Below are 27510 nucleotides of genomic sequence, written 5' to 3'. Positions count from 1 at the left end.
GCCCCCGGGTTGCCCACTGGGTTGAAGCTGAGTCCTGCCGTCCCCAGTGGGGAGACTCAGTATGGTGCCAGGCCAAGCACGGATCCTTCAGTTCCCTGTGCCTGAAGGAGAAAGACCAGCCTGGCTCTGCGGCGGTGTGTCCTTTGTGCTGTGTCTTCCTTCTGCAGCGTCCTCTCTCTCCCGGCAGCCAGCTGAGGGGATGGGGCATGACAGCCGAGGAAGCCCTCTGACCTTGTCCACACCCACAGTGGCTCCCTTTGGCCCCCTCTGCTTCCAGCACATCCTGCAGACCCACAGACACCTGGCTGCTTCTTCAGCTCTCTAATTTCCATTATTTGCTGTGTGTGTGTCCACGTGAGTGTGTGTGCTCTCCAGATTTCCCAGGCATGGATTCAGGACCTTGGAACTGGGCTCTGGGATAAACTAGCAGGTATTTGGGATGTAATTCTCCCCCCTTGGAAAAGCAGGAAAGTTGAGGAGAGGGTCAGGTCACACCACACCCCCTCCTCCTCCACTAGAGGAGAACGGCCAGGCCTGGGGGGAGCGTCCAGGGGCTTTGCCTCCTCTTCCCCCTGTGTGGGGAGACGCTCAGCCTGGAGTCCCTGGGAGGTTCCTGAGCCTGCTGTCACCTGCCGTGAGTAAACCTTGGAAGGGGTCACCTGCCCGAGTACCGAAAGAGCATTTTCTGTCCAGAACGCTCCCTCTGAGGCCCAAGATCTTTGTGGTTGCAAAAGACCTGGGTAGAGCCTCCTTGGTCTAAGGACACAGAACGAGAGTCACTAGGGGCCACGAGGATGTTGAGGAAGTTAACAAACTTCCTGGCTGCATCTGAGCAGAAAAATCTCAGAGAAAGTCCTAACCCAGACTCACGGAGGACTCGATGACTTCACCTCGCCCACGGCCGCTTTGGCCGTCTCAGCAGGATTCCCCCACAGGCCCCGCTGGCCCTGGAAGCTCGTCTGGTTTGGGGCCCCCGTTGGGGCCCCCAGTTGGCTCCTGCGCGTGGGCTCGGCCCCTCAAAAGCAGTGAGCAAGCAGTTCCAAACTGCTGACCGAGGGCTCGGCTCCCAGCCCGGTGGCTCCTACTTCAGCCCCGAAGCACGATTAATGGCTCTCCTAGAAGCAAACACCCCTCTCTCCTCGCAGCTCCAGGGAGGCTCTGTTTTCCGTCTCTCCCACTGACTGTTGCACACAGCTCTGGCTGCTTCTCTTGTCCCGTTTTTTTTTCCCCCCCGCCCTGTCTTGCTTTTGTTTTGGTTCACTAGCTGCCGCTGCTGCTCTTGGGGAACGATGTGTAAGCTGAAGATTTTTTTTTTTTTCTGTATTTTTCTCCCTATCTTTTTTTTTTTTTTTCCCCCTAAAGCCAGAAAGTGAGCAAGGTCGTAGAACTTCCTTAGAAAAGTTCACTCGCAGTGTGGTAAGTTCAGCTGGTTTTCTTTGGTGGTTGTTTTTCTCTGTTTTGTTTTCTGTGTGTACGGTGGTGATTGTTGTCGTTTCCTTTGGGATGGGAGGGAGCCCAGTGCTTTCCCCTCAACACACCCACCTGTTTTCTTTTGCAAGGGTCGAGGGTCGGCGGCTTCTCTCCTAGGGATGGATCTGCAAAAGACAAAAGGCCCGGCGGCTCCCTCTGCAGACGGTGCACGGGGCAACTGCCCAGCCTCCGGCCTGGCATTTGATCTTCTGTCTGTGGCCTTGAGGAGGGAGGAGCTCCCCCCTGCCCTCGGGGCTGCGCGGTTGGTGCACCCTCTGCAGCAGCCCAGGGAGAAGGCCGTCCAACCGGACCATAAAATAAATTGGCTCAGAACCATAGCTCATCTAAAACAACATCCAAATTTCCCCCTGTGGACTCTGACAACCGTGCGGGTGCCCGAGGCCGGCTGCCGCTGCTGCTGTGTCGGCGGCTTTTGCGTGTGCCTAAGGCGGCCGTGCTGCATGGGTTGTGGCGATGCGGTCTACAGCTGGCGCGTGTGTGTGTGTGTGTTAGTGGCCTCTGCATGAGTTCCCACATCCCTGACAGCCCCTTGTCAGCCTTCTTTGCACAGCGTGACAGGGAGAGGAGGGCAGTAGCCATGGGGTGGAGCGGCCGTGGGAGGGTCTTCCCCACGGTGCCTGGTGGAGATTCTGGGCTATGAGCTGTAGAACAGCACAGACCCATCTCCCCTTTCCATGATGTTCTCTGTAAGGCAGGGGCATAGGGCTTGATGCACGGGAAGCACTCAGTCCCGCTCATTCACTCACTCGTCAAAAACAAGCTGCTGAGTTCATGGGGCCCAGCCTGCACTCTTCACGTCAAACCAGAGAGAACCAACATGGCAGCCAGGGAGCAGGGATCCCACGTGTGGAACTGGCCAAATTTCCCTTCCCCAAGGGTGGAAACCCACTGATGCTAACTTGCCTTTTTCCTCCCTCTATTGAAGAGGAGAGTCCTTGTAAACCTGACTACTGTGTGATTAGTATCGTTATCTTATCCCTTTAATGAAAAGTCTAAGAATTCTGGGTTGAAAAAAACCTGGTCATTTACCTGTCATAGCTAGGTGCATCTTAACTGAACTTAAACATCATTTTGAATTTGCTAGATGTAAACATCACAGGAACTCTAGGAGGTGGCAATTAAAATAGGCGTGCTCATCCCATCTCTTCTTTGGTCTTTTCTCCCCATGGCCTTTCCTCATGAGAAATCAGAACTTGCACAGTGTAAGACCTGTGGTTCCCCTGTCTGTCTTCATGGCTGGTTTGCCACGGACACGTAACATCATACACCAAGAAGCTGCCACGGGCTGTTAGAGGCAAGGCCAACAGGAATTCCTTCACCCCCGATGGCTGATAGAGAGTGGTGGGAACCCACCCCTCCCTCTCTTTTGAGGCCCGGAGGCTGTAGGTGGAAGATGTTTAGGGGTTTTGTTGACAAACGCAGAGTATACTGTGGAGAAAGCAGAACACCTGCAGCCCCACGGAGGCCCTTCAGGTTGACTGCGTGGGCTGAGGGTGTGAGAGGAAGCCTGGTACTTGGATGAGGCATCCAAACATCTCCAGGCTGCTCTTCATGAGAAGTGGGTACTGGGAAAGCAAGCATGATCTCAGTGAAGCTCTGTGAAGAGCATTTATTGATGTTCCTTCATCCCAGAAGTGGTGTTGGTTCAGTGGTTCTCCAAGGTCTGTTAACAAAGCGTTTGGAACGAGAAAGCATCAGACACCACCTTCCAAGCGTCTGAAGTGTGCACATGGGAGAACTTACAGAGATGTTTCAGGGCCGGCTGAAAGAGAAAACTCTGCCACGTTCCTGAGATTTTTAGAATCTATATGAGAGAAGGCCCGAACTTCAAAACCAAAAACTTCCTAAATGCCATGCTATGTTTTCTCTGAAGACTCTGAGGGGTGGGGCGTTCTGAGTTTTTGTTTCCAGTGGTGGAGGTGGAGATGGATTTGTATTGATCCATCCTTGTTCCTTGTGCTCTTGGGGTAACACCCCTTGGGGTAACAAGGTGAGGCTGAGTTTGAGGAAACTGCCCGTGGCCGTAGAATAGTAGCAGCTCTCAGAGTACTCGAGGCTGGAACCCGAGAACGTGGTCTCCACAGCCCAGTGTTCTAATCAAACGGAATTAACCGGCCAACGAAAATGCCTTGCACTTTAATGGCCATCTTCTGGATGTAATATACATAAAGTGCTTGATTTCTTTAAGAGAAGGTCTACGTGAATATTTCATCTGCTACATACTGCAAACTATAAAACTCAGTGAAAGACTTGTTCAATAGCATTCTCATGGTGCTGGGAAATATGTGTAAAAAAGACCATCCATGTCGTGGAGCCAATAATGGGAAAATGAGGGGGTGAAGCTGGGCAGTCCGTGCGCCAAGGATGTGAGGCCGCTGCCATTTAGGACTAACTAGTGGCAAGAAGTGTTGACCCAGATGGTTAGTTATCTCAGTCAGCTCACTTCTTATCAAAACTGAATCTGGGTCCAGAATTTCTCCCACGCCAGTGTCCTTTCTTTTCTTGGTAAAGGAGGAACATGTGGAGAAAGCAGGTCGTTCTTTCCCAGACTCAGGTGTATCATGATGTGGAGGGATTATCTGTTGAAGGCCCCAGAGGCCCCCTTTGACGTGCGATCCTCGGGAGTAGTTCATGGTGGTTCACGGAAGCTGCTGGGGCCACCCTGGTTTGGGTGCAGAAGGAGCCTTGCGATCCCCATCAGGGGCATTGCTGGGTGAGCTGCTCCTTCCAATGGAAGCGTCATTCTGAGTCACGCAGAGCTTGAACATCAGAGCCAGTGGGGGGTACGCTGTGCCAAGGCATTGTGTAGCTGGGCCACCTAGAGCCACGGAGCTCGCATAATGGCCTGCTTTTGACAGGGCAGGCCCAGGTTCAGAAGCAGACGTCACTCAAAGTCCATGGCGTGGCACAGCCAGCCCACATCGCATTTTTATTCAGAGCAGAAGACAGGACTCTCTCTGATGAGCCCAGCCCCACGGATGCCCAGCTGGCCAAGCAACGCGCAGCTGGATTTCAGCCCCTCCTTGACCCTCAGCTGCCCTTGTGCAGTGGATGACTCACATCACTGAACGTGGTGGCCCCGGTCCCAAGAGCTCCAGGCCCAGGAAGAGCTGTAACCCATAGCGGCTTCTCAAAGGGGGCCTAAGACGTGGCCTCGGGTCAAATGAATGGAGCCTCTCTCTCCCTAGTCCTGTCCACTGGGAAGCTTCCTTTCACAGTGGCTGTAGAATATGAAAGCCACAGTAGGAAACTTCTGCGGGTTGCCTTTGCATCACCCTCCGTCTCCTCTGCAGACTCTCTGGTGGGAGGTCCCAGGCACTGCTGACGGGGGGCGGGGGGGGAGGAGAGTCTTCTCTAACTAGAGACTGCTTGCTACTGCTCAGTGCCCACCAGTCTGCCATTCTCCACCATCTTCCTGGTTTTGTGGCTGACAGATGACAATGAGGGTGGCCAGAGCGGAAAGGCTGTCCATCCCCCTGCTCTCTCTTAGGCGTGCTCATTCCTTCAGGGTCTACCGCAAAGTAGGGAGGGCCCCACAAGGGGCGACTCTGACATAGAGGACAGCAAGGATGCATGGGAGGAGGGCCATTAGCCAAGGGCCATTAGCCAAGGCTCAACAGCAGCGATTTGATTGCCCTTTTCACATGGTGGCCAAAGCCATCTGGTGAGAACTCCACAGGAGGAGCTCTGGGAGGAAACGCTAGAAGAAGTCCTCTGCATGGTATCTGCGAGGGATAGCACTTGAGTTAGCAGAAGTGGCAGCCCTGGGTGACGGTGGCATCAGCCTCCCTGGACACCTTTGCCTGGGCGCTCAGCCGAAGCCCCAGGTGTCCTCTTGAGAGCCTCATCAGCTGTAGCCTCGGGCTCCCGAGATGGGCAATGGGGTCGCTGGTGCCTGAGCTACGCTGGAGGCCTCAGAGGAGAGCAGAGATGAGAGCCAGGTGTTCATCACTCTCGTAAGAGAGCATCACAGTTGGGCTTTGTCGAGGTGCTCCTTGGAACTGAAGCAGCAAGGGCCGGGAGCTGAGGGAGCCTTGGCGTGCGCCAAGCAGCATCTCCAAGCGTTTCTGTCCTGCCTGCCAAGGAATGCAGCGGGAAAGTCAGATGGAGACCAGGAAGTTCTGGGAGCCAGCTGTCACCCTCCCTCCCTCTCCCTTTCCTCCCGCCCCAACCAAAAGCCAAGGAAAAGCTAATGAGGGCTAAAAAGTCTGCAGCTCACCTCCCACCACCTTCCAGGCAGCTCCGGCCCCAGGCCCAGGTGCTGAACCAGAAGTGGAAGGCTGAGACCCTTGGCAGGCGAGGCAGAGGGCCGGCAGCCAGGGTGCTCCGCCCCCCCCTCCCCCCCCCACAGCAGCTCCTTCCCCAGGGAGGCTGTCTCCCCCTCCCCCTCAGCGTGTCAGGGGCAGAGCCGTGCACTCTGCTGCAATGAGTTCTCAAACACCTAGACTCAGCAGAACCCCCAGAGGGCCTTGACCTCAGTTGAAAAAATCCTTTCGGGGCCTCCAGCAAGGAACGATTGGCTAAAAATTCTTTAGAGTTGATTCTGATTGCAAACAGTCCTTGGGCCCCATGGGGACGTCTGGGTCGCAGACTGTAGTGCCAGCCTCTCCCATCTCAGAGCGCTGAGATCCAGCAGCAGTGAGACCCGGGCCTGCCTAGAGATGGGGGCGGATTCCATAGCAGTGCTGGGGAGGGAAAACATGAAAACCTGCCCGTCCTGAGCAGCAAGGACTTCCCCTGGGACTCTGGGAAACTCCTCAGCAGCTCCATGCAGGGTGGCTCCTGCTTCCAGGCTCAGCTTGCTAACAGTGTGGCCTCAGGCCCATCACTCGCCCTCTCTGAGCCCTGGTTTTCTCCTGTGAGCAGTGGTGTGGACTAGATCATCTCTGTGGACCTCTTCAGCTGGAATGTTCTATAGGTCTGTGCTTCTCTGAGCCCTGGTTTTCTCCTGTGAGCAATGGTGTGGACTAGATCATCTCTGTGGACTTTTCAGCTGGAATGTTCTATAGGTCTGTGCTTCTCTCTATCCTGAGATTTGCGAGTCGTGCTAATCGTCCCTCAGAGTGAGAGAGGAGCTGCCTTCCTGCCTGGGAAGTGGCTGCCCGCCCTTGACACTGGGAAGGAAACCATATTTGGAATTGAGTTGGGTATGTATTTAAAATCCTTTGACAGGGATTTGACAATAAAGCACCGTCAGAACTGAGTGCGACTGGCACCTGACGCACAGGCCCCATCCCTCCATCGCTCAGGGCTCACTGTACACTGTGACCCCTGGAGGGCAGGGAGGGAGAGGTCGCAAAGAGCAGGGTAGGCACCGCGCACCCTGTCAGTCTTGCCGGTGCCGCAGTCCCCGCCATTCCAGGAAGGATGCCCAGCTGGGTGTGTGTCGGGAGGTGGGGGTGAGGTCAGTCGGGCAGAGGGATGGGCTCTGCGTGGCTGCTGCCACATCACCCCGTGCATTGTGGGAGGGTGGGAAAAATAGACTCTGAGTATCTGGTGACCTCAGCATCACTCTGCTGTTCTCCTGCTACCACACTTTCTAATTCCCTGGAGAACTCCGGGCCGGCTTTCCACTGTCCTCTCTTAATGCCCAAAAAGAGGGCACAGAGGGCGTGTTAACCTGGTTATAGTCAGTGGTAGGTTAAGTCTCCTCTGGTCTCGATCCTTCTCTCTCCATCTAGGGTCCAAGTGAAGTTTGAAAAAGCATGTTTAATATTATAGTTTTGTAGCTGGAAAATGAAAATGTAAAAGTTTATTTTTTTTATAAACCAACGATCAAATGTAAGACAGCTGAATCAGCTTAGCTGGCAGGATACAGAGAAGACAAAGAGATAAAGCGGCTCTCCAAGGGGGTGTTGGGAGGGGTTCTTTCTGAAACTCTGGGGAAGGGTGAGATTTTTATTTATCAAAAAGGGTCAGAGGTTGTCATTTTTGACACTGCCAGTCCTCTTGGAAGGAGGAACCCCCAGCTGATGGTTCAACCTGTCAACCAAAAGCAGCCAAAAACGCCCTCCCCACGGAGTGCCCACTCGAGAAGAAATGCGGCAGTGACTCAGCCTCCTGACCCAGGGGACAGCTAGGCTCTGCAAAACTACTCCCTCCTCCTCTGGCCGGCCCTCCCTCTCCCCCGCCCCGGGCTTCTCCTGCCTTCCCCAGACCCCAGTGTGCCGAGCAGTCAAGTGAAAAACTCCCATGAGGCAGAAAGGCACAGCTGTGTGTTTACAGCCAGTGATTCCGATCCAGATCGCATCCCTGCCAGTCTCCCGCGAGGCAGGCTGGGGGCACACTGTGGATGGATGTGCCAGGTGGGAAGCTATTTCGGGAGCTGACCTGCAGCCCTTTGCCGTAACAGAGCCTTCCTCCTACCCCCCACTCAGGAAAGACGTCCTTCTAGAAGGATCTCTCTCTTTAGAAGTGGCTGATGGGGCTGTGGGATTTCAGCCCGTTCCCTGTTGCTTGTACCGTCAGATTTCTGGCTCATGTCCCCAGGCAGCCACGTGAGAACGGCCATGGGCTCCCATCTGTCCAGGGAGAAGGCAGAGGGTGAAGGTGACCGACCACAGGGCCCTCAGCGGGATGAACGGCGGGGAGTGCAGGCCACGCAGGGGACAGGACGCCCGCTTCTCCAGAGGACAGAATCCGCCTCGGACCTGCCAGGGGAGCAGCGGTACCACGCAAGGGGCAGGAGACAAACCTCCAGGCATTAGGCAGGCTTTGGAATAGCAGGAACCTAGGAAGGAGACAAAGCTGCCAATGTCAAGGTCAGGGAGAAGAGACCCAACTCTGCCTGTGTCCAGACTGGACGGTTAGAAGTCAGAGAGCTCAAGGTCAAAGGACGGTTAGAAGTCAGAGAGCTCAAGGTGAAAGGCTGAGAAGTAAGCCAGCCGCGGCATTCCCCCAGAATGAGCTCCTGGTGAAAGCAACGCGGGAGTCTCCCCTGTTTCTGAGCAGCAAATGAGTATCTTTGGTTCAAATCGAGTTTGGGAACCATGGTATTCTGGAAGGAGGGCAGGATACAAATCTGTAGGAAGGAACAATCTCTAAAATGTTGCTATGAAGCAGAATGCTAACTGGGACACCGCAGGGGAGCTGAAAAGAGCTTGGAGCAGTGGGATCTTCAGTTTAGTGATGTTACCTGAAGGCCAATGAGAGAAAGACTCTTGAGTGTTTGTTTGCTGGCTCCCTGACAGATGGGAAGGTGGGACGGGGTTGGGAGTGTATAGCTGCCCGGGCAGTGGCAGCGTCCAAATGGCAAGAGTTCTGCCACACCCGCCGGTCACGGTCGATTCATTTTGGCCTGAGCAATGGTACCACAGCCCCAGACAAGAATGGGCCTCATTGGTGTAATATGTGCAGGAACTTTCCACACCCTCCTTGCAAGCCTGGCTTACTGTAGATGGATGACCGTCATAACTACATCCCTTGCTCCAGAAAATATTTATTTGTGACCAGATACCAGTGCAATAAGGTTGAAAATACTATCGGTTCCTGTCCCCTGTACCCCCTCCACCTCCGCTGCCTCTATGTTTGCCCATCATTAGGGAAAGCAAGTATATTCATCGCATCTTAATGGCTGATAAGATGGTGAATTAACAGATCTATGTCCATGGGAAATGCAGTTTCTAGTTGTGGCCACAAGGGTCCAGCCATAGCCCTGTCCTATCCACATCCTTTTTGATGACTCAGATGGAGAGACAAACATGTCAGTCACACTCAAAGTTGCAAACCTGGAAGGTACTGCTCATTGGATAGGTAATGGAATTACCATAAAACCATCTCCTTCAGGTAGAATGATGGGTCCAAACAACCAGGTATAATTTAACCAGATAAAATTTATGTTAAAAAAAATTCAGTCTCACAACTACAGGGTGGCATTCCTAGCCTTCACTGTAATTCAAGTTTAAAAAATTCTGGGGTTGCAATTGATTACAAGCCTGATAGAAGCAAAAGCAGGATGCGATCACTTTTTTTTTTTAAGCAACTTTAGGTTGTAATAACAAAAGTGGAACAGTCAGAAAAGAAGTGCTCCACTGCTCTCTGTGTTGCTCTAGACTGTGTTGATCTTGTTTCTAAGCCCCTGCGCTTTATCGGGAACTTCAACAAACTAGAGAAAATTCAGAAGAGAATAGCTGGGGACTCTGGAAGCCATGTCAGATGAGACTGAAGGAGATAAAGGCGTCCTGCCCCTAAAGAGATTCAATAACCATCTAGAGCTATATGTGTGTTCGTCTCCCAGAGTGAGTGGACATTTCTGGATTGTTCAGACAAAGCTAGAACCCATGCGTAGAAGACATGGGGACGGTCACTCATTCTAAGAATATTCTAACAGTAGCAGCTTCCCAATGATGGAATATGTCACCCCAAGGAAAACAGGAGCTCCCTGGAAACGTTCAGAAGCTGCGTGGCCAAGGATATGGTAGAGCAGGTTTCTGCTCTGGATTCCATCACCTCTTCCAAATGGCATCCTCGGATGCATTAAATATTTGTGAACTACTGCATTTTATCATATGGTTTATAAATAAGCTACGGAAAAGGAGGACAGATCACATGGAGGGAGTTTTCTGAGACTGGAGGAGAGGGATCCGGAGAAGATTAGATTTTACCTTGAGGGAGAAAAGCCAGATGACGATGAAGGCAAGGCCAGGCCACTGTCAAGAAGTGGAATTGCTGCCCTTCACTCGTCATCCTGGCCTTTTGTTTTCGGTTTTTTAAGCCAATCGCTGCTGCTGCTGCAGCTGAGCCCTGGGCAACAGGCCTCTCTCGCCTGAATGCCCAGGAGGAAATCAGTGCACGGAGGACTCCGGTGCCCGTTGGCTTAGGGAGGCTGAGCGCAGCCAGGGTTGGCGTGTGCGGGGTGCCCTGGCCTTATGCTGGAGAAGGCTTGGCCTGACATCATTTCCATCCAGAAAGGGTGTTTTGTTGAAAGAAAAGATGATCAAGCCAGTTGCCTTTTACCTGATGCCAGTGCAGGTTCCAGGCAGACAAGCTGGCCCCCAAACTGTCTCAGCCTGGCCAGGAACAGAACACGCCCCCTGATACCTTAGACCACGGGGAAACTGCGCTCGTGGGCCCCCTCCTCCTGGGCCCTTCCGTGAGGACTCATCTTCAGCCCAACTCAGGGGAAGGGAAGGGCTCTCGTGTCACATTCTTGCCAGCTGTCCCGAGGACCAACCTGATTGCAAATGACACTCCCTCCTCTCTCGGGCATTGCCAGGGCTGCCTTCAACTCATCATGGGATTGTATAATTATGGTGATTACAGCTTATGGCTTTTTTCCTCTCCTCATCTTTTGCTTTCAAATTCTTTGAGGCCTCTCATTAAACATGGTGATCCCGATAAAGTCAGCAAAGTTTTAATAGGACATTTTTTGAAGCTAAAGAAAGCCCAGTCAGAGTTGATTGTTACTGTGTTCCCTCATACAGGCCTTTAAAACTCTGCTGGGCGTGACTGATGCCTGGATATAAGAGGTAGGGCAGAGAGAGGTATGGGGATCCAGGGGGTGCCCGTGCTCTTTCCCAGGGTTGGAGAACTGATTTACACCATGCCCCTGGCCTTTCTCATTTGTACCAAGAGCACATGCATCCAAATCCCCACAGCTAATGGGAGAAGACAGACCATCAAGTAAGGGTAGAGGGCCTGCCCTTTCCCTCATAGCATACTAAGTTGGGAAATGGAGGTGGAGCCGCCAGTACAAAACTCAAGCCAACCTTGTGAGCTGTGGCAAAAGTAGAGGGGAAGTTCTGATGGGTCCTCTGTCCTGAATGATCCTGGAAGGTTCCAGGGCTTCCATCATTCTAACTATGTAAAGGATTCAACCATGAGTATTTGTGAGCGGTCACCGCCCTGTGGTCATGTCCTCAAGGGCGGTTTCCTTGGTAACGACACAGCTTCAGAGCCCCTCATTTGCTAGCCCTCAGTCAGAGCATTGCTGAATTCTTCCTAGATGTGTAGGACGTTATGAGGACCACCAGGAAGGCGTGCGGCTGGGGTGGTGGCCACTAGGGCCCCCAGCTTGCCCTTCAGCAGCTTTGTGTAGGTTTGATGTCAGGGTCCCCTTTCTTTCCATCCTCCCCAGGACTGCACGGAGGACTGCACAGCGACGTGCATCTTGCCCTGGCAGGAGTTTGTTTTGAGAGGCTCCAGCTGGCCCCTCGTCCTGCCCTGAGCTGTCCTCACTGCTCCTCAGCCAGCTATCTGGGTGTGACTGAACAGCACTACCTATGAGAGGTTAAATGTCAAAAACCTGGCAGTGATATTTCCCCCAACTGCATCCTCATCCCCTACCGAAGATGACCTGCTGCCTCCGCCCCCTGAGAGCAACATCCCTTTAGGGGCCACCGGAATGTAGAGAATGGGCTCAGGGTCAGGGATGGGCAGCCCCCGTTGAATCCTGTTTCTCCACCTGAAGTTGGTATAAGACCCTGGGCAAGCCGCTCACTTGCCTGATGGGTACAATGATGCCTGCTGCCCTGGGTGGATGTTGGCACTAAATGAGGGCATAACAAGGACAGCTGCCATGTCTTGGGCGCTCACGTTGTCGCACTGTGGGCATCCGTGTCATGCAGAACTTGGCCTGAGAGGGACTTCGGTTCTCCCCCAGCTCCACCACTTAACTGTGCGTTTCAGACTCCAAGCCTCAGTTTCCTCATCTGTAAAAAAGATAAGAGTAAATGATTAAGAGGGAAAGAATACATAAAGTGCTTAGCGTAGTGTTTGCAGTATATATGCTTAAGTATAACTCTTTGTATTATTATTTTCATTATTATGATGTTACCTGCAGCCCATTAGCTCTTATTACCTTATCTGATTTCCAGCCACGTCCTGCAAGGTAGGTATTATTGTATTTATTTTGCAGTTGAGGATGGTGACACGTGTATCTCAAATACGACAATTGTGCGCAAAGCACATTCGTTTATTACAGCAACCGGCTCATGACTCTACTCGGTAAATGGTAGCTATTATTACTGTCTTATTTTGAAAGTCAACTCAGAGAGCCAGTTTCTCTGCTTTCCCTAGGAATGGAGGGACTGTGGTACCCAGCACGCCAGCTTCTGCCCTGTGGTCTATTTCTCAGGGCCCCTGTGCACTTCCCAGGAAGCTGTAGGAGCTAGGGGCTTGTAGCAGTGCGGTGCCAGGACGTGGGGAGGGCCACCAAGGAAACACTGCCTACGTTGTCAGGATCTGACATTTGCCCCGACTCCTGAGGTGCGGGACCCTAAGATGCCTCCTGCTTCCAGACACAGATCGGAGATGGTTCTCCCCTATAAGAGCATGAAATCCAGTCCTGCAGACGTAGCGCTCTGCACCGCAGAAGCCTCGTTCCCAGAAACCCTCACCTGGCAGCTGTCTGCCTGCCTGGAGCCACCCTGAGCAGTACAACCTCACCAAGTCTGGTTGCTCCATCTGCCAGATAAACAGAGGCTCCTAGTTTTTAACTGCGTGCTACAAAGTGGGGTGGTTGGAGGAGTCAGAACCAAGTGGCAGGGGATGCTTTGAAATCCCTCGGAAGCCAGCCCCCTGGGCGGCACGCTCCCACTGCTTGCAGTATTGACAGAAACAGAAGCAGAGAGGCCATTTCCACTGACACGAATGGCTTTTTCCTGGGGAAAGTCAGGTTTATATATGTATCTTAAGGTAAATGCTTGAAGTTTGCAGTGTCTGTCAAAGACTGGCATCTTAGGAGCCTGACGTGAAGCTCTACAGCCAATCGTGTGGTTGCTCGTGAACCTTGCATGAGATGCTTCTGCAAGTGCCTGTGGTGTAAACACTCACATGAGCGTGTGCACAGCTGCATACACAGGTGCATGTGCTACCTGCCTGATAACACGCCTCCGTGTTCAGTGTATGGTACGTGTGTAACATACGCTGCAGACCTGCATGTGCCTCTGCGCATGGACCGCCTGCCCGCTGCTGCTGTGTGCGTGTCTGGGCAGGGGCTCCCCTAAAGCCACAGGTCTTCACGGTTTCAGCTGGATAAGTTATTCTTCACTTCCCTTCCTAAAAACACAATTGCCTAGTGCTGTTGGCGCAGAGTCAGAATGGCCGCTGCATTTCACCCCCGAGGTGGCTTCCTTCCAGCAGTGGGTGAGTGATCCCGGCGTCCGAACTCTCTAACCTTCTTTGGGATCCTTCTGCCCAGAAGGTGCTCCAAATCCGGAAGAGATGATCTGTTTGTCCGTGGCCTCATCTCTGCCCGCCCCTCCTGTTCTCACACCCTAGTTCCATGGACAGTGGCACCCATTTTTTAGTGTGCCCATTTCTCCTGCCTCTTTTTTTTACACCCATAGTTTTTTCTTCCTAAGAAACAAGAAGCTGAGGGGTCTAGAAATGACATGGAGATGAGTGCCTTGTCCCAGAGGCAATGTACAGATAATGTCTTCAGGTATTGATCCTGTAACTCGCTTCTCCTGGACCCCTAGCAGAAATGCCCTCTATCTTTGAAGATGCTTTTAGACCCAACAGCAGCATCCTGAGGCTTAGTCTCCCACTTACAGCTTCCATTGCTCTTCCTCTGTGGTCCAGGGCCAAGTCCTGTGGGAAACTTGGAAATCTCACCTTTCTACCTGCTAGACCACCAGGGGAGAAGAGGGCTAGGGAACCGCCCATCCCCTGTGTCACAGGGATGGAGAGCATTGCAGCGACATGTGAAAAGGGTTTGTAGGGAAGTAAGAAGGTTCTCTGTGGCTAAGAATTCCATCAGCCCACGTTTCTGTCCAGAGATGTCTTGAAAATTGCTGCTTGACCTGTCCCCTGCTGCACTTTTTCAGGTTAGAAATACATGTCTGATAAATGCCCGCCAAACTGCATTCCTGAGAGTAGGGAGGAAAGAGAAATGAGCCAGCCCTCTTTGAATGTGTATCCAAATGGACTTGGACATTCACGGAAAGATTATGCTTTGGGGCGGTGGGGACAGTCAGCATATTGGCAGCCTGTGCCCTCGAAACTCTGCCTTGGCAGCCGGCTTAACCAAGGACCCCAAGCCATGGATGTGTTCTGGGTGAACGTGTTCGCGGGAGATGAGAAGTGCCCTTGGGAGGGTGGGGTTAGAGTCCTCCTGGGTCCTGAGAAGGATCTCACACACTGCCGAGCAAGTGATCCCTCCTGCTGTCTCATCCACTAGACTTCAGCAGCGCTCTCCCCTGTCGCCCTAGTCAAGGGTCACTCGAACTTCCTAGTTGGAAAAAAAGCAGCATCGAGTTGTTGCCGATAGCAACTCAGCCACGTCCCTGTTTCCTTGAGTCTTTGGTCCCTTGCCTAGTTTGGGGTGAGCCAGCGCAGAGATGCCAGAGTACATTTAAGGAAGAGGAGGCAAGCACAGCGTGGGCTAAGGAAGGCGTGCCATCGGGGGGCTTTGTGAACAGGATGCCCACCTCCGCTCCACCCCTGTGTCCACCAAGAACTTGCTGCAGGCTGAGTGCAGAAAGAACACCAGGGTTTTTCAGTCAGAACGAGAGGAAGGAGATAAGAGATCCGGTAATAAAAGGGGGGCATTTCTCCTGCATGAGGTGAAAAAAGCAGCAGGGAAAATGGAAATGCACAACTTGGACAGGAGGCTGGGGAGTCGGGGACTGGGCATTGTGCCACCAGTGTCAGGCACAGCTGCTGAGCGCTTGTCACTCCCGGCATCCGGCATGCCTTCCCGGTTCCAGATTTGTCCCTGCACAGCTGGGGACCATGGAGGAAGGTCTCCCATCACCCACCAAAACTAACAGGTAGAGGTCGGACTTTGCACAGAGCCCCATAAGTGACGAGCACGATGAGGGGGCGGGAGTCAGAAGTGCGAGGAAGGGCAGCCGGGGAGGGCTTCCCCAGCCAGCTCGATTTGGGCACGTGGTTCTAATTGGGGTTGGTTCTAATTGGAGTAAAGCATCCGCCCCCCCTTCCTCAGGAAGGTAAACATCACACCTGCTTCTCTCCTCCCTGGGACTGTTGCTATGGAGATCCCAGAGGCATCGACACCAATAACACAGGGCCACAAACAGAAGTGGCAGCTTCACTGGCCGGTCTAGTAGCCACCGTTTTAAACCCATGAGCGCCAAGCAGCGGTGACGTGCACCTCAGCTCAGCACAACAGCCAAAGTCCCACTTTGCCAGGCTTGACAGCCAGAAGGTAGCAGCTTTTCCTTCTCAGGAGTCCCCAGTGTGAGGAAGGGAAGCAGCTTAGGCAGAACAGAAATGCCTGGGATGGTCTCAAGTGTGCCCAAGAGCTGAAGCATCTTTCTCAGTGAGGTTGAGAAAATCACCCTGCACCGCCCAGAGAGATAGTCTGGTGTGGGTAGATGTGGAGGAATCCTTAGTCCCGAGCTTTTCCACCTGCCTCCTTCCTTGAGAGTGACAGTCATGTACAAGGGAGAAGGTGGATGGGCCATGAAGGCCACTGACCAGCTGTGTGCACTCAGGCTAGTGGTTCAACCTCATGTGTCCAGTGAGGGTTAAAGGAATACCTAACTGGCAAGGATGCTGTGGACATTAGCACAGGTGTCTCTCAAATGTCTAGTGCGCTTGACACACAACAGCTGTTCTATGTTCAATCAATGGGTGGCCGTTAGTAACTTTCCTCGGCAGCTAACCTGTGTCCCTGGTAAGGGGACCGTCCCCACACTGCCACCATCAAGGTCTGGTTGAGTCGAAGAGGAGGGCACTTGAGAAGGGAAGGTGCATGAGATAACGATGCCACCCCGTTGGGCAGGAACAAGAAATTCAAAGAGAAAATCCCTGGAGATAGGGGATATAGGTTGGTCCTCTCACATTTAGTTCAGATAAACTCAACGTTTCTAAATTAAACAAAAAAAATTAAGTAAAAATTAAAAAAAAAAAAAAAAGCACTGCTAGTTGCCAGGCTAGAGTAAGGTGTCTGGACCTGCTAATGATCCCAGTAACATTTTGTGGGAATTGCTCTCAGCAGACACAACTGCAGGCAGATTCCATAGACCCACGATTGACGTGGAAAAACCTGATTGTTTATATTACTGTACATAAGATGGTGGGCTATTGCAAAAGAATCCACTGTTTATATTTTGACCATACTCCTTACTTTTTACATAGGTTTAGTGTATGTTAAGTCTTCATCCAGAGAGCTTTTTTTAAATATAATTCAATTTTCACCTATCTCTTGATTTGGAGGGGGGGAAGCTTTGTTTTATGTTTGTGGTACCCTATTTTTTTTTTAACATCTTTATTGGAGTATAATTGCTTTACAATGGTGTGTTAGTTTCTGCTGTATAACGAAGTGAATCAGCTATACATATACATATATCCCCATATCTCTTCCCTCTTGCATCTCCCTCCCTCCCACCCTCCCTATCCCACCCCTCTAGGTGGTCACAAAGCACCAAGCTGACCTCCCTGTGCTATGCGGCTGCTTCCCACTAGCTATCTATTTTACATTTTGTAGTGTATATATGTCCATGCCACTCTCTCACTTCGTCCCAGCTTACCTTTCCCCCTACTGTGTCCGCAAGTCCATTCTCTACGTCTGTGTCTTTATTCCTGTCCTGCCCCTAGGTTCTTCATGACCTTTTTTTTTTTTTTAGATTCCATATATATGTGTTAGCATACGGTATTTGTTTTTCTCTTTCTGACTTACTTCACTCTGTATGACAGTCTTTAGGTCCATCCACCTCACTACAGATAACTCAATTTCATTTCTTTTTATGGCTGAGTAATATTCCATTGTATATATGTACCACATCTTCTTTATCCATTCATCTGTTGAGGGACACTTAGGTTGCTTCCATGTCCTGGCTATTGTAAATAGTGCTACAATGAACATTGTGGTACATGACTCTTTTTGAATTATGGTTTTCTCAGGGTATTTGCCCAGTATTGGGATTACTGGGTCATATGGTAATTCTAGTTTTAGTTTTTTAAGGAACCTCCATACTGTTCTCCGTAGCGGCTGTATAAATTTATATTCCCACCAAAAGTGCAAGAGGGTTCCCTTTTCTCCACACCCTCTCCAGCATTTATTGTTTGTAGATTTTTTTGATGCTGGCCATCCTGACCAGTGTGAGGTGATACCCCACTGTAGTTTTGACTTGCATTTCTCTAATGATTAGTGATGTTGAGCATCCTTTCATGTGTTTGTTGGCAATCTGTATATCTTCTTTGGAGAAATGTCTGTGTAGGTCTTCTGCCGATTTTTGGATTGGGTTGTTTGTTTTTTTGATATTGAGCTGCATGAGCTCCTTATATATTTTGGAGATTCATCCTTTGTCAGTTGCTTCACTTGCAAATATTTTCTCCCATTCTGAGGGTTGTCTTTTCGTCTTGTTTATGGTTTCCTTTGCTGTGCAAAAGCTTTTAAGTTTCAATAGGTCCCATTGTTTATTAGGGTTCATTGTTTATTTTTGTTTTTATTTCCATTTCTCTAGGAGGTGGGTCCAAAAAGATCTTGCTGTGATTTATGTCATAGAGTGTTCTGCCTATGTTTTCCTCTAAGAGTTTGATAGTGTCTGGCCTTACACTTAGATCTTTAATCCATTTTGAGTTAATTTTTGTGTATCGTGTTAGGGAGTGTTCTAATTTCATTCTTTTACATGTAGCTGTCCAGTTTTCCCAGCACCACTTATTGAAGAGGCTGTCTTTACTCCATTGTATATTCTTGCCTCCTTTATCAAAGATAAGGTGACCATATATGCATGGGTTTATCTCTGGGCTTTCTATCCTGTTCCACTGATCTATATTTCTGTCTTTGTGCCAGTGCCATACTGTCTTTTTTTTTTTTAACATCTTTATTGGAGTATAATTGCTTTACAATAGTGTGTTACTTTCTGCTTTATAACAAAGTGAATCAGCTATATACCATATTGTCTTGATTACTGTAGCTTTGTAGTATAGTCTGAAGTCAGGGAGCCTGATTCCTCCAGATCTGTTTTTCTTTCTCAAGATTGCTTTTGCTATTTGGGGTCTTTTGTGTTTCCATACAAATTGTGAAATTTTTGGTCTAGTTCTGTGAAAAATGCCTTTGGTAGTTTGATAGGGATTGCATTGAATCTGTAGATTGCTTTGGGTAGTATAGTCATTTTCACCATGTTGATTCTTCCAATCCAAGAACATGGTATATCTCTCCATCTCTTTGTATCATCTTTAATTTCTTTCATCAGTGTCTTATAGTTTTCTGCATACAGGTTTTTGTCTCCTTAGGTAGGTTTATTCCTAGGTAATTTATTCTTTTTGTTGCAATGGTAAATGGGAGTGTTTCCTTAATTTCTCTTTCAGATTTTTCATTAGTGTATAGGAATGCAAGAGATTTCTGTGCGTTAATTTTGTATCCTGCTACTTTACCGAATTCATTGATTAGCTGTAGTAGTTTTCTGGTAGCATCTTTAGGATTCTCTATGTATAGTATCATGTCATCTGCAAACAGTGACAGTTTTACTTCCTCTTTTCTGATTTGGCTTCCTCTTATTTCATTTTCTTCTCTGATTGCTGTGACTAAAACGTCCAAAACTATGTTGAATAATAATGGTGGGAGTAGGCAACCTTGTCTTGTTCCGATCTTAGTGGAAATGGTTTCAGTTTCTCACCATTGAGAATGATGGCCTTTACTATGTTGAGGTAAGTTCCCTCTATGCCTACTTTCTGGAGCGTTTTTATCATAAATGGGTTTTGAATTTTGTCAGAAGTTTCTTCTGCATCTATTGAGATTATCATATGGCTTTTATCCTTCAATTTGTTAATATGGTGTATCACATTGATTTGCATATATTGAAGAATCCTTGCATTCCTGGGATAAACCCCACTTGATCATGGTGTATGATCCTTTTAATGTGCTGTTGGATTCTGTTTGCTAGCATTTTGTTGAGGATTTTTGCATCTATGTTCATCAGTGGTATTGGCCTGTAGTTTTCTTCCTTTGTGACATCCTTGTCTGGTTTTGGTATCAGGGTGATGGTGGCCTCATAGAATGAGTTTGGGAGTGTCCCTCCCTCTGCTATATTTTGGAAGAATTTGAGAAGGATAGGTGTTAGCTCTTCTCTAAATGTTTGATAGAATTCACCTGTGAGGCCATCTGGTCCTGGGCTTTTGTTCGTTGGAAGATTTTAAATCACAGTTTCAATTTCAGTGCTTGCGATTGGTCTCTTTATATTTTCTATTTCTTCCTGGTTCAGTCTCGGAAGGTTGTGCTTTTCTAAGAATTAGTCCATTTCTTCCAGGTTCCATTTTATTGGTATATCATTTCTTGTAGTAATCTCTCATGATGTTTGTATTTCTGCAGTGTCGGTTGTGACTTCTCCTTTTTCATTTCTAAGTCTATTGATCTGAGTCTTCTCCCTTTCTTTCTTGATGAGTCTGGCTGATGGTTTATCAATTTTGTTTATCTTCTCAAAGAACCAGCTTTTAGTTTTATTGATCTTTGCTATCATTTCCTTCATTTCTTTTTCATTTATTTCTGATCTGATTTTTATGAGTTCTTTCCTTCTGCTAGCTTTGGGTTTTTTTGTTCTTCTTTCTCTAACTGCTTTAGGTGTAAAGTTAGGTTGTTTAGTTGAGATGTTTCTTGAGGTAGGATTGTATTGCTATAAACTTCCCTCTTAGAACTGCTTTTGCTGCATCCCATAGGTTTGGGGTCATCGTGTTTTCATTGTCATTTGTTTCTAGGTATTTTTTGATTTCCTCTTTGATTTCTTCAGTGATCTCTTGGTTATTTAGTAATGTATTGTTTAGTCTCCATGTGTTTGTATTTTTTACAGATTTTTTCCTGTAATAGACATGTAGTCTCTTAGCGTTGTGGTTGGAAAAGATACTTGATGTGATTTCAATTTTCTTAAATTTACCAAGGCTTGATTTGTGACCCAAGATATGATCTATCTTGGAGAATGTTCCATGAGCACTTGAGAAGAAACTGTATTCTGTTGTTTTTGGATGGAATGTCCTATAAATATCAATTAAGTCCATCTTGTTTAATGTGTCATTTAAAGCTTGTGTTTCCTTATATATTTTCATTTTGGATGATCTGTCCATTGGTGAAAGTGAGGTGTTAAAGTCCCCTACTATGATTGTGTTACTGTCGATTTCCCCTTTTATGGCTGTTTGCATTTGCCTTATGTATTGAGATGCTCCTATGTTGGGTGCATAAATATTTACAATTGTTATATCTTCTTCTTGGATTGATCCCTTGATCATTATGCAGTGTCCTTCTTTGTCTCCTGTAATAGTCTTTATTTTAAAGTCCATTTTGTCTGATATGAGAATTGCTACTCCAGCTTTCTTTTGATCTCCATTTGCATGGAATATCTTTTTCCATCCCCTCACTTTCAGTCTGTATTTGCCCCTAGGTCTGAGGTAGGTCTCTTGTAGACAGCATATATACGGGTCTTGTGTTTTTATCCATTCAGCCAGTCTATGTCTTTGGTTGGAGGATTTGATCCATTTACATTTAAGGTAGTTATTGATATGTATGTTCCTATTACCATTTTCTTAATTGTTTTGGGTTTGTTATTGTAGGTCTTTTCCTTCTCTTGTGTTTCTGGCCTAGAGAAGTTCCTTTAGCATTTGTTGTAAAGCTGGTTGGTCATGCTGAATTCTCTTAGCTTTTGCTTATCTGTAAAGGTTTTAATTTCTCCATCGAATCTGGATAAGATCCCTGCTGGGTAGAGTAATCTTTTTTTTTTTTTAAATCATTTATTTATTTATTTATTTATTTATTTATTTATTTTTGGCTGTGTTGTGTCTTTGTTGCTGTGAGCGGGTTTTCTTTAGTTGTGGCAAGCGGGGGCTACTCTGTGTTGCAGTGCACGGGCTTCTCGTTGCAGTGACTTCTCTTGTTGTGGAGCATGGGCTCTAAGCATGCGGGTTTCAGTAGTTGTGGCTCACAGGCTCAGTAGTTGTGGCACACGGACGTAGCTGCTCTGTGTCATGTGGGATCTTCCTGGACCAGGGCTCGGACCCTAAACCCCTGCACTGGCAGGTAGATTCTTAACCACTGCGTAGCCAGGGAAGCTCTGCGTAGAGTAATCTTGGTGTAGTGTTTTCCCTTTCATCACTTGAAATATGTCCTGCCACTCCTTTCTGGCTTGCAGAGTTTCTGCTGAAAGATCAGCTGTTAACCTTATGGGGATTCCCTTTTGTGTTATTTGTTGCTTTTCCCTTGCTGCTTTTAATATTTTTTCCTTGTATTTAATTTTGATAGTTTGATTAATATGTGTCTTGGCGTGTTTCTGCTTGGATTTATCCTGTATGGGACTCTCTGCGCTTCCTGGACTTGATTATTTGCTTTCCCATATTAAGGAAGTTTTCAACTATAATCTCTTCAAATATTTTCTCAGTCCCTTTCTTTTTCTCTTCTTCTTCTGGGACCCCTATAATTTGAATGTTGGTGTGTTTAATGTTGTCCCAGAGGTCTCTGAGACTGTCCTAAATTCTTTTCATTCTTTTATCTTTATTCTGCTCTGCGGTATTTATTTCCACTATTTTATCTTCCAGGTCACTTATCTGTTCTTCTGGCTCAGTTATTCTGCTCTTGATTCCTTCTAGAGAATTTTTAATTCCATTTTTTGTGTTGCTCATCGTTATTTGTTTGCTCTTTAGTTCTTCTAGGTCCTTGTTAAACGTTTCTTGTATTTTCTCCATTCTACTTCCAAGATTTTGGATCATCTTTACTATCATTACTCTGAATTCTTTTTCAGGTAGACTGCCTATTTCCTCTTCATTTGTTTGGTCTAGTGGGTCTTTACCTTGCTCCTTCGTCTGCTGTGTATTTCTCTGTCTTCTCATTTTCCTTAACTTACTGTGTTTGGGGTCTCCTTTTCGCAGGCTTCAGGTTCATACTTCCTGTTGTTTTTGGTGCCTGCCCCCAGTGTATAAGGTTGGTTCAGTGGGTTGTGTAGGCTTCCTGGTGGAGGGGACTGGTACCTGTGTTCTGATGGATGAGGCTGGATCTTGTCTCTCTGGTGGGCAGGACTGTGTCCGGTGGTGTGTTTTTGGGGTGTCTGTGAACTTAGTATGATTTTAGGCAGCATCTCTGCTAATGGGTGGGGTTGTGTTCCTGTCTTGCTAGTTGTTTGGCATGGGGTGTCCAGCACTGTAGCTTGCTGGTCATTGAGTGGAGCTGGGTCTTAGCTTTGAGACGGAGATCTCTGGGAGAGCTCTTGCCGATTGATATTACGTGGGGCCGGGAGGTGTCTGGTGGACCAATGTCCTGAACTCGGCTCTCCCACCTCAGAGGCTCAGTCCTGACACCCGGCTGGAGCACCAAGACCATGTCAGCCTCTCAGCTCTCCCCGGGGGTGACCTCGGAGAGCGTCCTGCATCCCTTGCTGCCTACCCGGACTCCGGGGCGCCACCCACAGCCGAGTCACCGGCCCGGCTGCGTCTCGGATGTCTGTGGTATCCTATTTTTAAAAAGTCAAATAAAGAGAATATTTCAATACCAAATAAAATGCCCTTCAGCTCCTGAGAGAGATCAGAAAGCTTGGCAAGGACCCAGGAGTAATACAGACCTCAGGAATGGATCTTGTCACAGGGCATCCCCCCCACCCCTCCCCCTTCCCTGAAGCGTGACAAAGCCGGAAGCAGCCTCTGCTTCCTGGCTGCTGCTCCAGCCTAGCTCTGCCATGGATCAGCCATGTGTAACCATTGCCTAGTTCCCATCTCATCCACCCATCTTGCTGATGATGAAAGAGGAGAGTTGCAGTGTTTTCAAATTATTCTCTATCAAGTATGGGTTTTCCTACCATCCCCTGCCAGAGCTTCTAGCCCTCTAAACTATCCCAAGCAAATGGCACTCTCTCTCCAATTTTAAACATCGTTGAGAAAGGAGATGCCACGGAATACCTTACACTTCCTTTTGAAATCATCCCTTTCGCTTTGCTCAGTGGAGAAGGCGGCACCAGGGGGACCAACCTCCAGGGAAGTCACGCCATGATGTCAGGCAGTCCTGACTTGGCTGGAATCCCTGGCTCCTCCCACTCCCAACAAACCCAAGCTGGGACCTTTCCTTTCTCCCTGGCTCTTAGGGCTGACGGCTCTCCCAGCAAGTCCCCTACAGGCCTGTGAGTTCACACACACTCATCATCTATGAACCTGAGCATCGTCTACTCATAGGGAACTTTCAGCCTCCTTGAAAGGACAGCTTCTCTCTGGGACCTCCCACTTCTTGCCTGCTGAGGGCACCTGGCGAGCCCTATTCAGCAGAACACCGATTTTCATTAGCTGGGATGAAAGATGCCTGTGTGTCACCACAAGGCGATCCGTTTGGATCTATGGAGACTAGAAATCATGTTCCAAATTAGTTCTGTTGCAAGTTCTAGTTCCCCTAGCAGAGGAATCTGGGTTTCTCCTATACTGGAGGGGGAAACTTTGAATTTAGCCAAAAGGCAAAGTTGCTGGGACAGCAACTGAAAAAGAGCAAGGGGTGGGACATTTCAAAGCAGAGATGTGATAGCTGGATTTTTTTCTAATCTTTTTTTTTTCTTCTGAAACATAATTACCCATGGCAAAATGAATAGATCTGAAATGTATGGTTCGACGAATCTGACGAATGTACGCACCAGTGTAACCTACACCCATCACCCTATAAAGTTCCCTTATGCCCCTTCCCAGTCAATTCCATCTCTCTCCCCTAGAGACAACCACGGTTGATTTCCATCCCCCTCATAGCATGTGTTTAGACTTAGTGGACTTGAGATCTGTAACTTTGGTCTTAGGTCATCTGAGCAAATTAGCAAGAAAATCTCATCAGCAGCTCAGATGTCTCTACTTTCTTAGAGTTGAAAAAGGTCCTGCCTGAGCCACTAGTGCTTGGCTCCGCTGCCCCCAGTATGCCATGTGACCCCCAGGGCTACCCTCTGAGCCACAGCCCTTCTCTCAGCCAAAGAGGTTAGCGTCAGTCTCTCAGGTAAGTGAGTGGCGAAAGCTCTTGGTAACCCGGATGGTGCATGCTTTGTTGATTAATATCTGGAAGTGCGATGCACAGAGCCACAGCATGTCAAGCAGCATGTCGATTTTTCCTGAAGCACCTCACAAAAGGGAGCCATTCCTTTTAGAAACAAAGGATTCCGTGACCACCTTCTTCCAGGCTTCTAGCCATCAGGATGGCTGCAGAGCTGAAATGATTAGTCAAGGTGGAGGGTGGGAATTGAACGTGTGGGTGTTTGTGAACCCAGCACTGAGCCTGCGGTCCATGAAATTGAAGGATCACAAATTCTATTGGATTAAACTTGGCCAAATGTCTCGAAGGTGAAAAGTACTTTGTCTGAATGCAAAGCTTTGCTGTCTCTGGAATGTACCTTCTGCAGCTCAGTTCTTAATCACTGTATATTTTTTCACTTGGACAAAGGCTGCCTGCTAATAGCATTTTCAACCACCTTCAGCTGCTTCGCTCAGCTACGCCAAGGCCTCAGGCTGAGCTGGCTACAGTTTCCTGGCACCATGATCTGTTCCCAACTGACCAGCATTGAGGAACAGCACACATTCACACCCTGAAAAAATTCCTTTCCCTGTAACTAAGCAAGATGCCAGGCAAAGGCAGAATTACCACTCCCCTTCCTAAGTGTCTCCTGCAGAACCGTCCAAACTGGAGGCGAGGATGGGGGTGAAGAGGAGGAAGGAAAGAGCCCTAGAAGGTGCAGGGTGGGAGCTCCCCTCTCTGTGCGCAGAGCAGTAGCTAGGAGCTCCCAGCAAGCCCCTAGCAGCACACACCTTGGGGCAGCTCATCTCTGAACACCGGTAGCCTCTGCTGTCAGGTTTCACTTTGATCCCTGAAAATTATAAGAGCCTCAGCTCTTCAGAAGAGAGGCAGCTGCTGAGCCAGTGTGTTTGCAGGATTTCTTCCCCAAAGCCCGAGGCCAGCATCTAGCCTTGCCTGCACCCTGCATGAGTAACCACCTTCCAGCCTCACCCACGAGGTCACTGCCTAGTGAACAGATTGCGGCTGGGCTGAGCTGCCCCCTGAGCCGACCTGAGCCATCATGACCTCCTTTAGCAGCAGAACTGGCATTTGGTAAATGTGTGAGGGCAGCAGCGGGAGAGGGAGACAGAAATGCCAAGGAGTACCACCTGGATGGCTTCGAGGTTGGGAACAGTCTCAGGGTGTGTTCTCCCCCAGGGCTGTCAGCTGCAGCCCCGCCCCCAACTGTGAAGCGCGGCAAGCAGCTGGGGGAGGGGAGGGGAAGGATTGATGGGCTGGCCACAGGTCTTTGCAGTCAGAGCTGTGAGGCTGAGCTCCGGGACTTAGGCAGGAAGAGATTAATTAACGCCTCCCAGCCCAGCCCGCTCTACAGAACTGGGAGGTGTGGAGGGCAGGGATCCTCAGGGCCAAATCCACCTAAAACAGACAGACACACAATCACCCAGAAACAGAACCTCTAACCTCCCTCAACCACAGCCCCTTCTCCAGCCAAAATGACCTCACTAATGAGAATGAAGCTGTAATGAGGGTTTGGATGCCTGGTAAACCTCACCCTCTTTGTCTCCGGGCTTTTAACATCTGCGCTGGCAACGGACTGTTATTTAGAAGCGTTAGTGATTCCTTTTCTTTCACACCCGCCAGCTAAATCAGAGCCCCAAATGCCATTGTAGGGCAAACCATGTGTAATTTGTGGCCCTGGTGGAGGAGCGATGGAAGGAGGGGGGAGGAGCTGGTACTTGGTGCGTGGTTTCCACAGCGGTACCCAGGAGGAAAGCAGCCTTCCTTGGTGCCTTTCACATGAGCAGGGATGGAAAAGGGTGAAAGGAGCTGGGGGAGGTTTGGTAGAGCCCGCATACCAGGAGGCCCCTAGACTCATCAGCTCCACATTTCCCCATGCTTCCTGCCTTCAAGACTGCATGGAGAAGGCCCGTTCCCAGGTCCACCCCCTGGATGACAAATGCCTACAGCTCCGTGTAAGAAAGGGCAGTCAAGGAAAAGTCCCGGCTCCATGTGTGCTTAAAACCAGGGCTGGAGGGAGTCCTCGGCCGTCAGCCTCTGCCATCTGTGAGCTACCGTTGTACCTAACTCACTCCACACAGAGGAGTAGCCATCCTGCTTTTAGTGACTTGCAAAGACTGGCACTTGAAACCCTCTAGGATTAAAAAAAAAAATCTGATTAAAAAATTCGTAGCCCAGTATAAATGTATCCGGCTGCAGGCGAAGTTTAGTGTATCTGAAGATTCAGATAAGGTTGCTGATGGGGAGATTGTGTGTGTGTGTGTGTGTGTGTCTGTAGGGAAGAAAGAAATGAAAAGTTTCATCTCACTAGCATGAGGCATGAAAGGGGAAAAACAGAGCAAAGGGGAGGTAGATGCAGACTTCCCAACTGCCCCGAGAGCATTTGCATTTCTGGACAAGCTCCCATCCCTGCCATCGGAATTCTCAAAGTCAAGCTGGCACGTCCCTCCGTGGAGAGCCAAGCCAGATGACATATTGTCCTGCATCCAGCAAACTCACAGCCCATGTTGTTCGTTTGTTGGAAATGCCCATTATCCATCAATTCATCAATCAGCAGGTTTATTGAGTACCCTACCAGGCGTCACAAACCTGATCAATTTTCTTTAATTACATCCAGCGTACTCGCAGCCAAGCCCAGTAAACAGGATGAGCCCTCACACCCCACTTGGAAATGAACATGAGGAATTGCTGGCCCTTGAAACCTCACGCTACCAAACGCTGCAGCCCGTGCTGATGAGCGACCGCGTGCTACCCTAGGCAGATGGCGCTGACCCACTGTCAATATTAAGATGGGTTCTGAGTGTTTTCTCAGGCACAGTGATCAATCTGCTTGGGTCCAGCCATACTCTCCTCTAGACGCCTGTCCAATGCTATGGATTTCTGAAGAGGGTGAGCAGGGAATGGGCGCAGACTATGGCTATAGGGAAATAAGCAAAGGACTGAGCCTTCCCCATCCTCCTGTTGGTGCCCAGTCCCACATCAGAGGCTCCTCCTGGGCATGTGGGCAACTGGCCTCTCTCAGGACCTCTATGCCCCATGTACCAGGCCTCATGATAGAGTTCATCCTTTTTGTTTTTGAAAGGACAAGAACGGCTTCATAGTTTGTAAGCGAAGGGCTTGTAAGACTTCCTGATGTGGAATCATCCGGG

General features: G+C 49.2%; 1 protein-coding gene across 8 annotated transcripts in view; it reads left to right on the top strand.

The window, feature by feature from the left end:
- The window catches only part of RGS6 (regulator of G protein signaling 6), a 589735-nt gene that overhangs the window by 543928 nt on the left and 18297 nt on the right, over window positions 1-27510 (top strand). For 5 of the 8 annotated variants that reach the window (XM_079914439.1, XM_079914440.1, XM_079914438.1 and 2 more), the window contains exon 17: window positions 1363-1822. The exons of 1 other annotated variant lie outside the window; for it this stretch is intronic. In XM_079914439.1, coding sequence (XP_079770565.1) covers window positions 1363-1587 — 225 coding nt within the window. In that variant the 3' untranslated portion in view covers window positions 1588-1822. Of the gene's footprint in view, window positions 1-1362; window positions 1823-13508; window positions 13576-27510 lie in introns of those variants that run through there. 2 more of the 8 variants (XM_079914443.1, XM_079914442.1) reach the window with 2 other exon arrangements.

This window comes from Stenella coeruleoalba, assembly GCF_951394435.1.
Source record: "Stenella coeruleoalba genome assembly, chromosome: 2".
Taxonomy (NCBI): domain Eukaryota; kingdom Metazoa; phylum Chordata; class Mammalia; order Artiodactyla; family Delphinidae; genus Stenella; species Stenella coeruleoalba.
The sequence above is the reverse complement of the archived record's forward strand: the minus strand, read 5'-3'. Positions and strand labels throughout refer to the sequence as shown.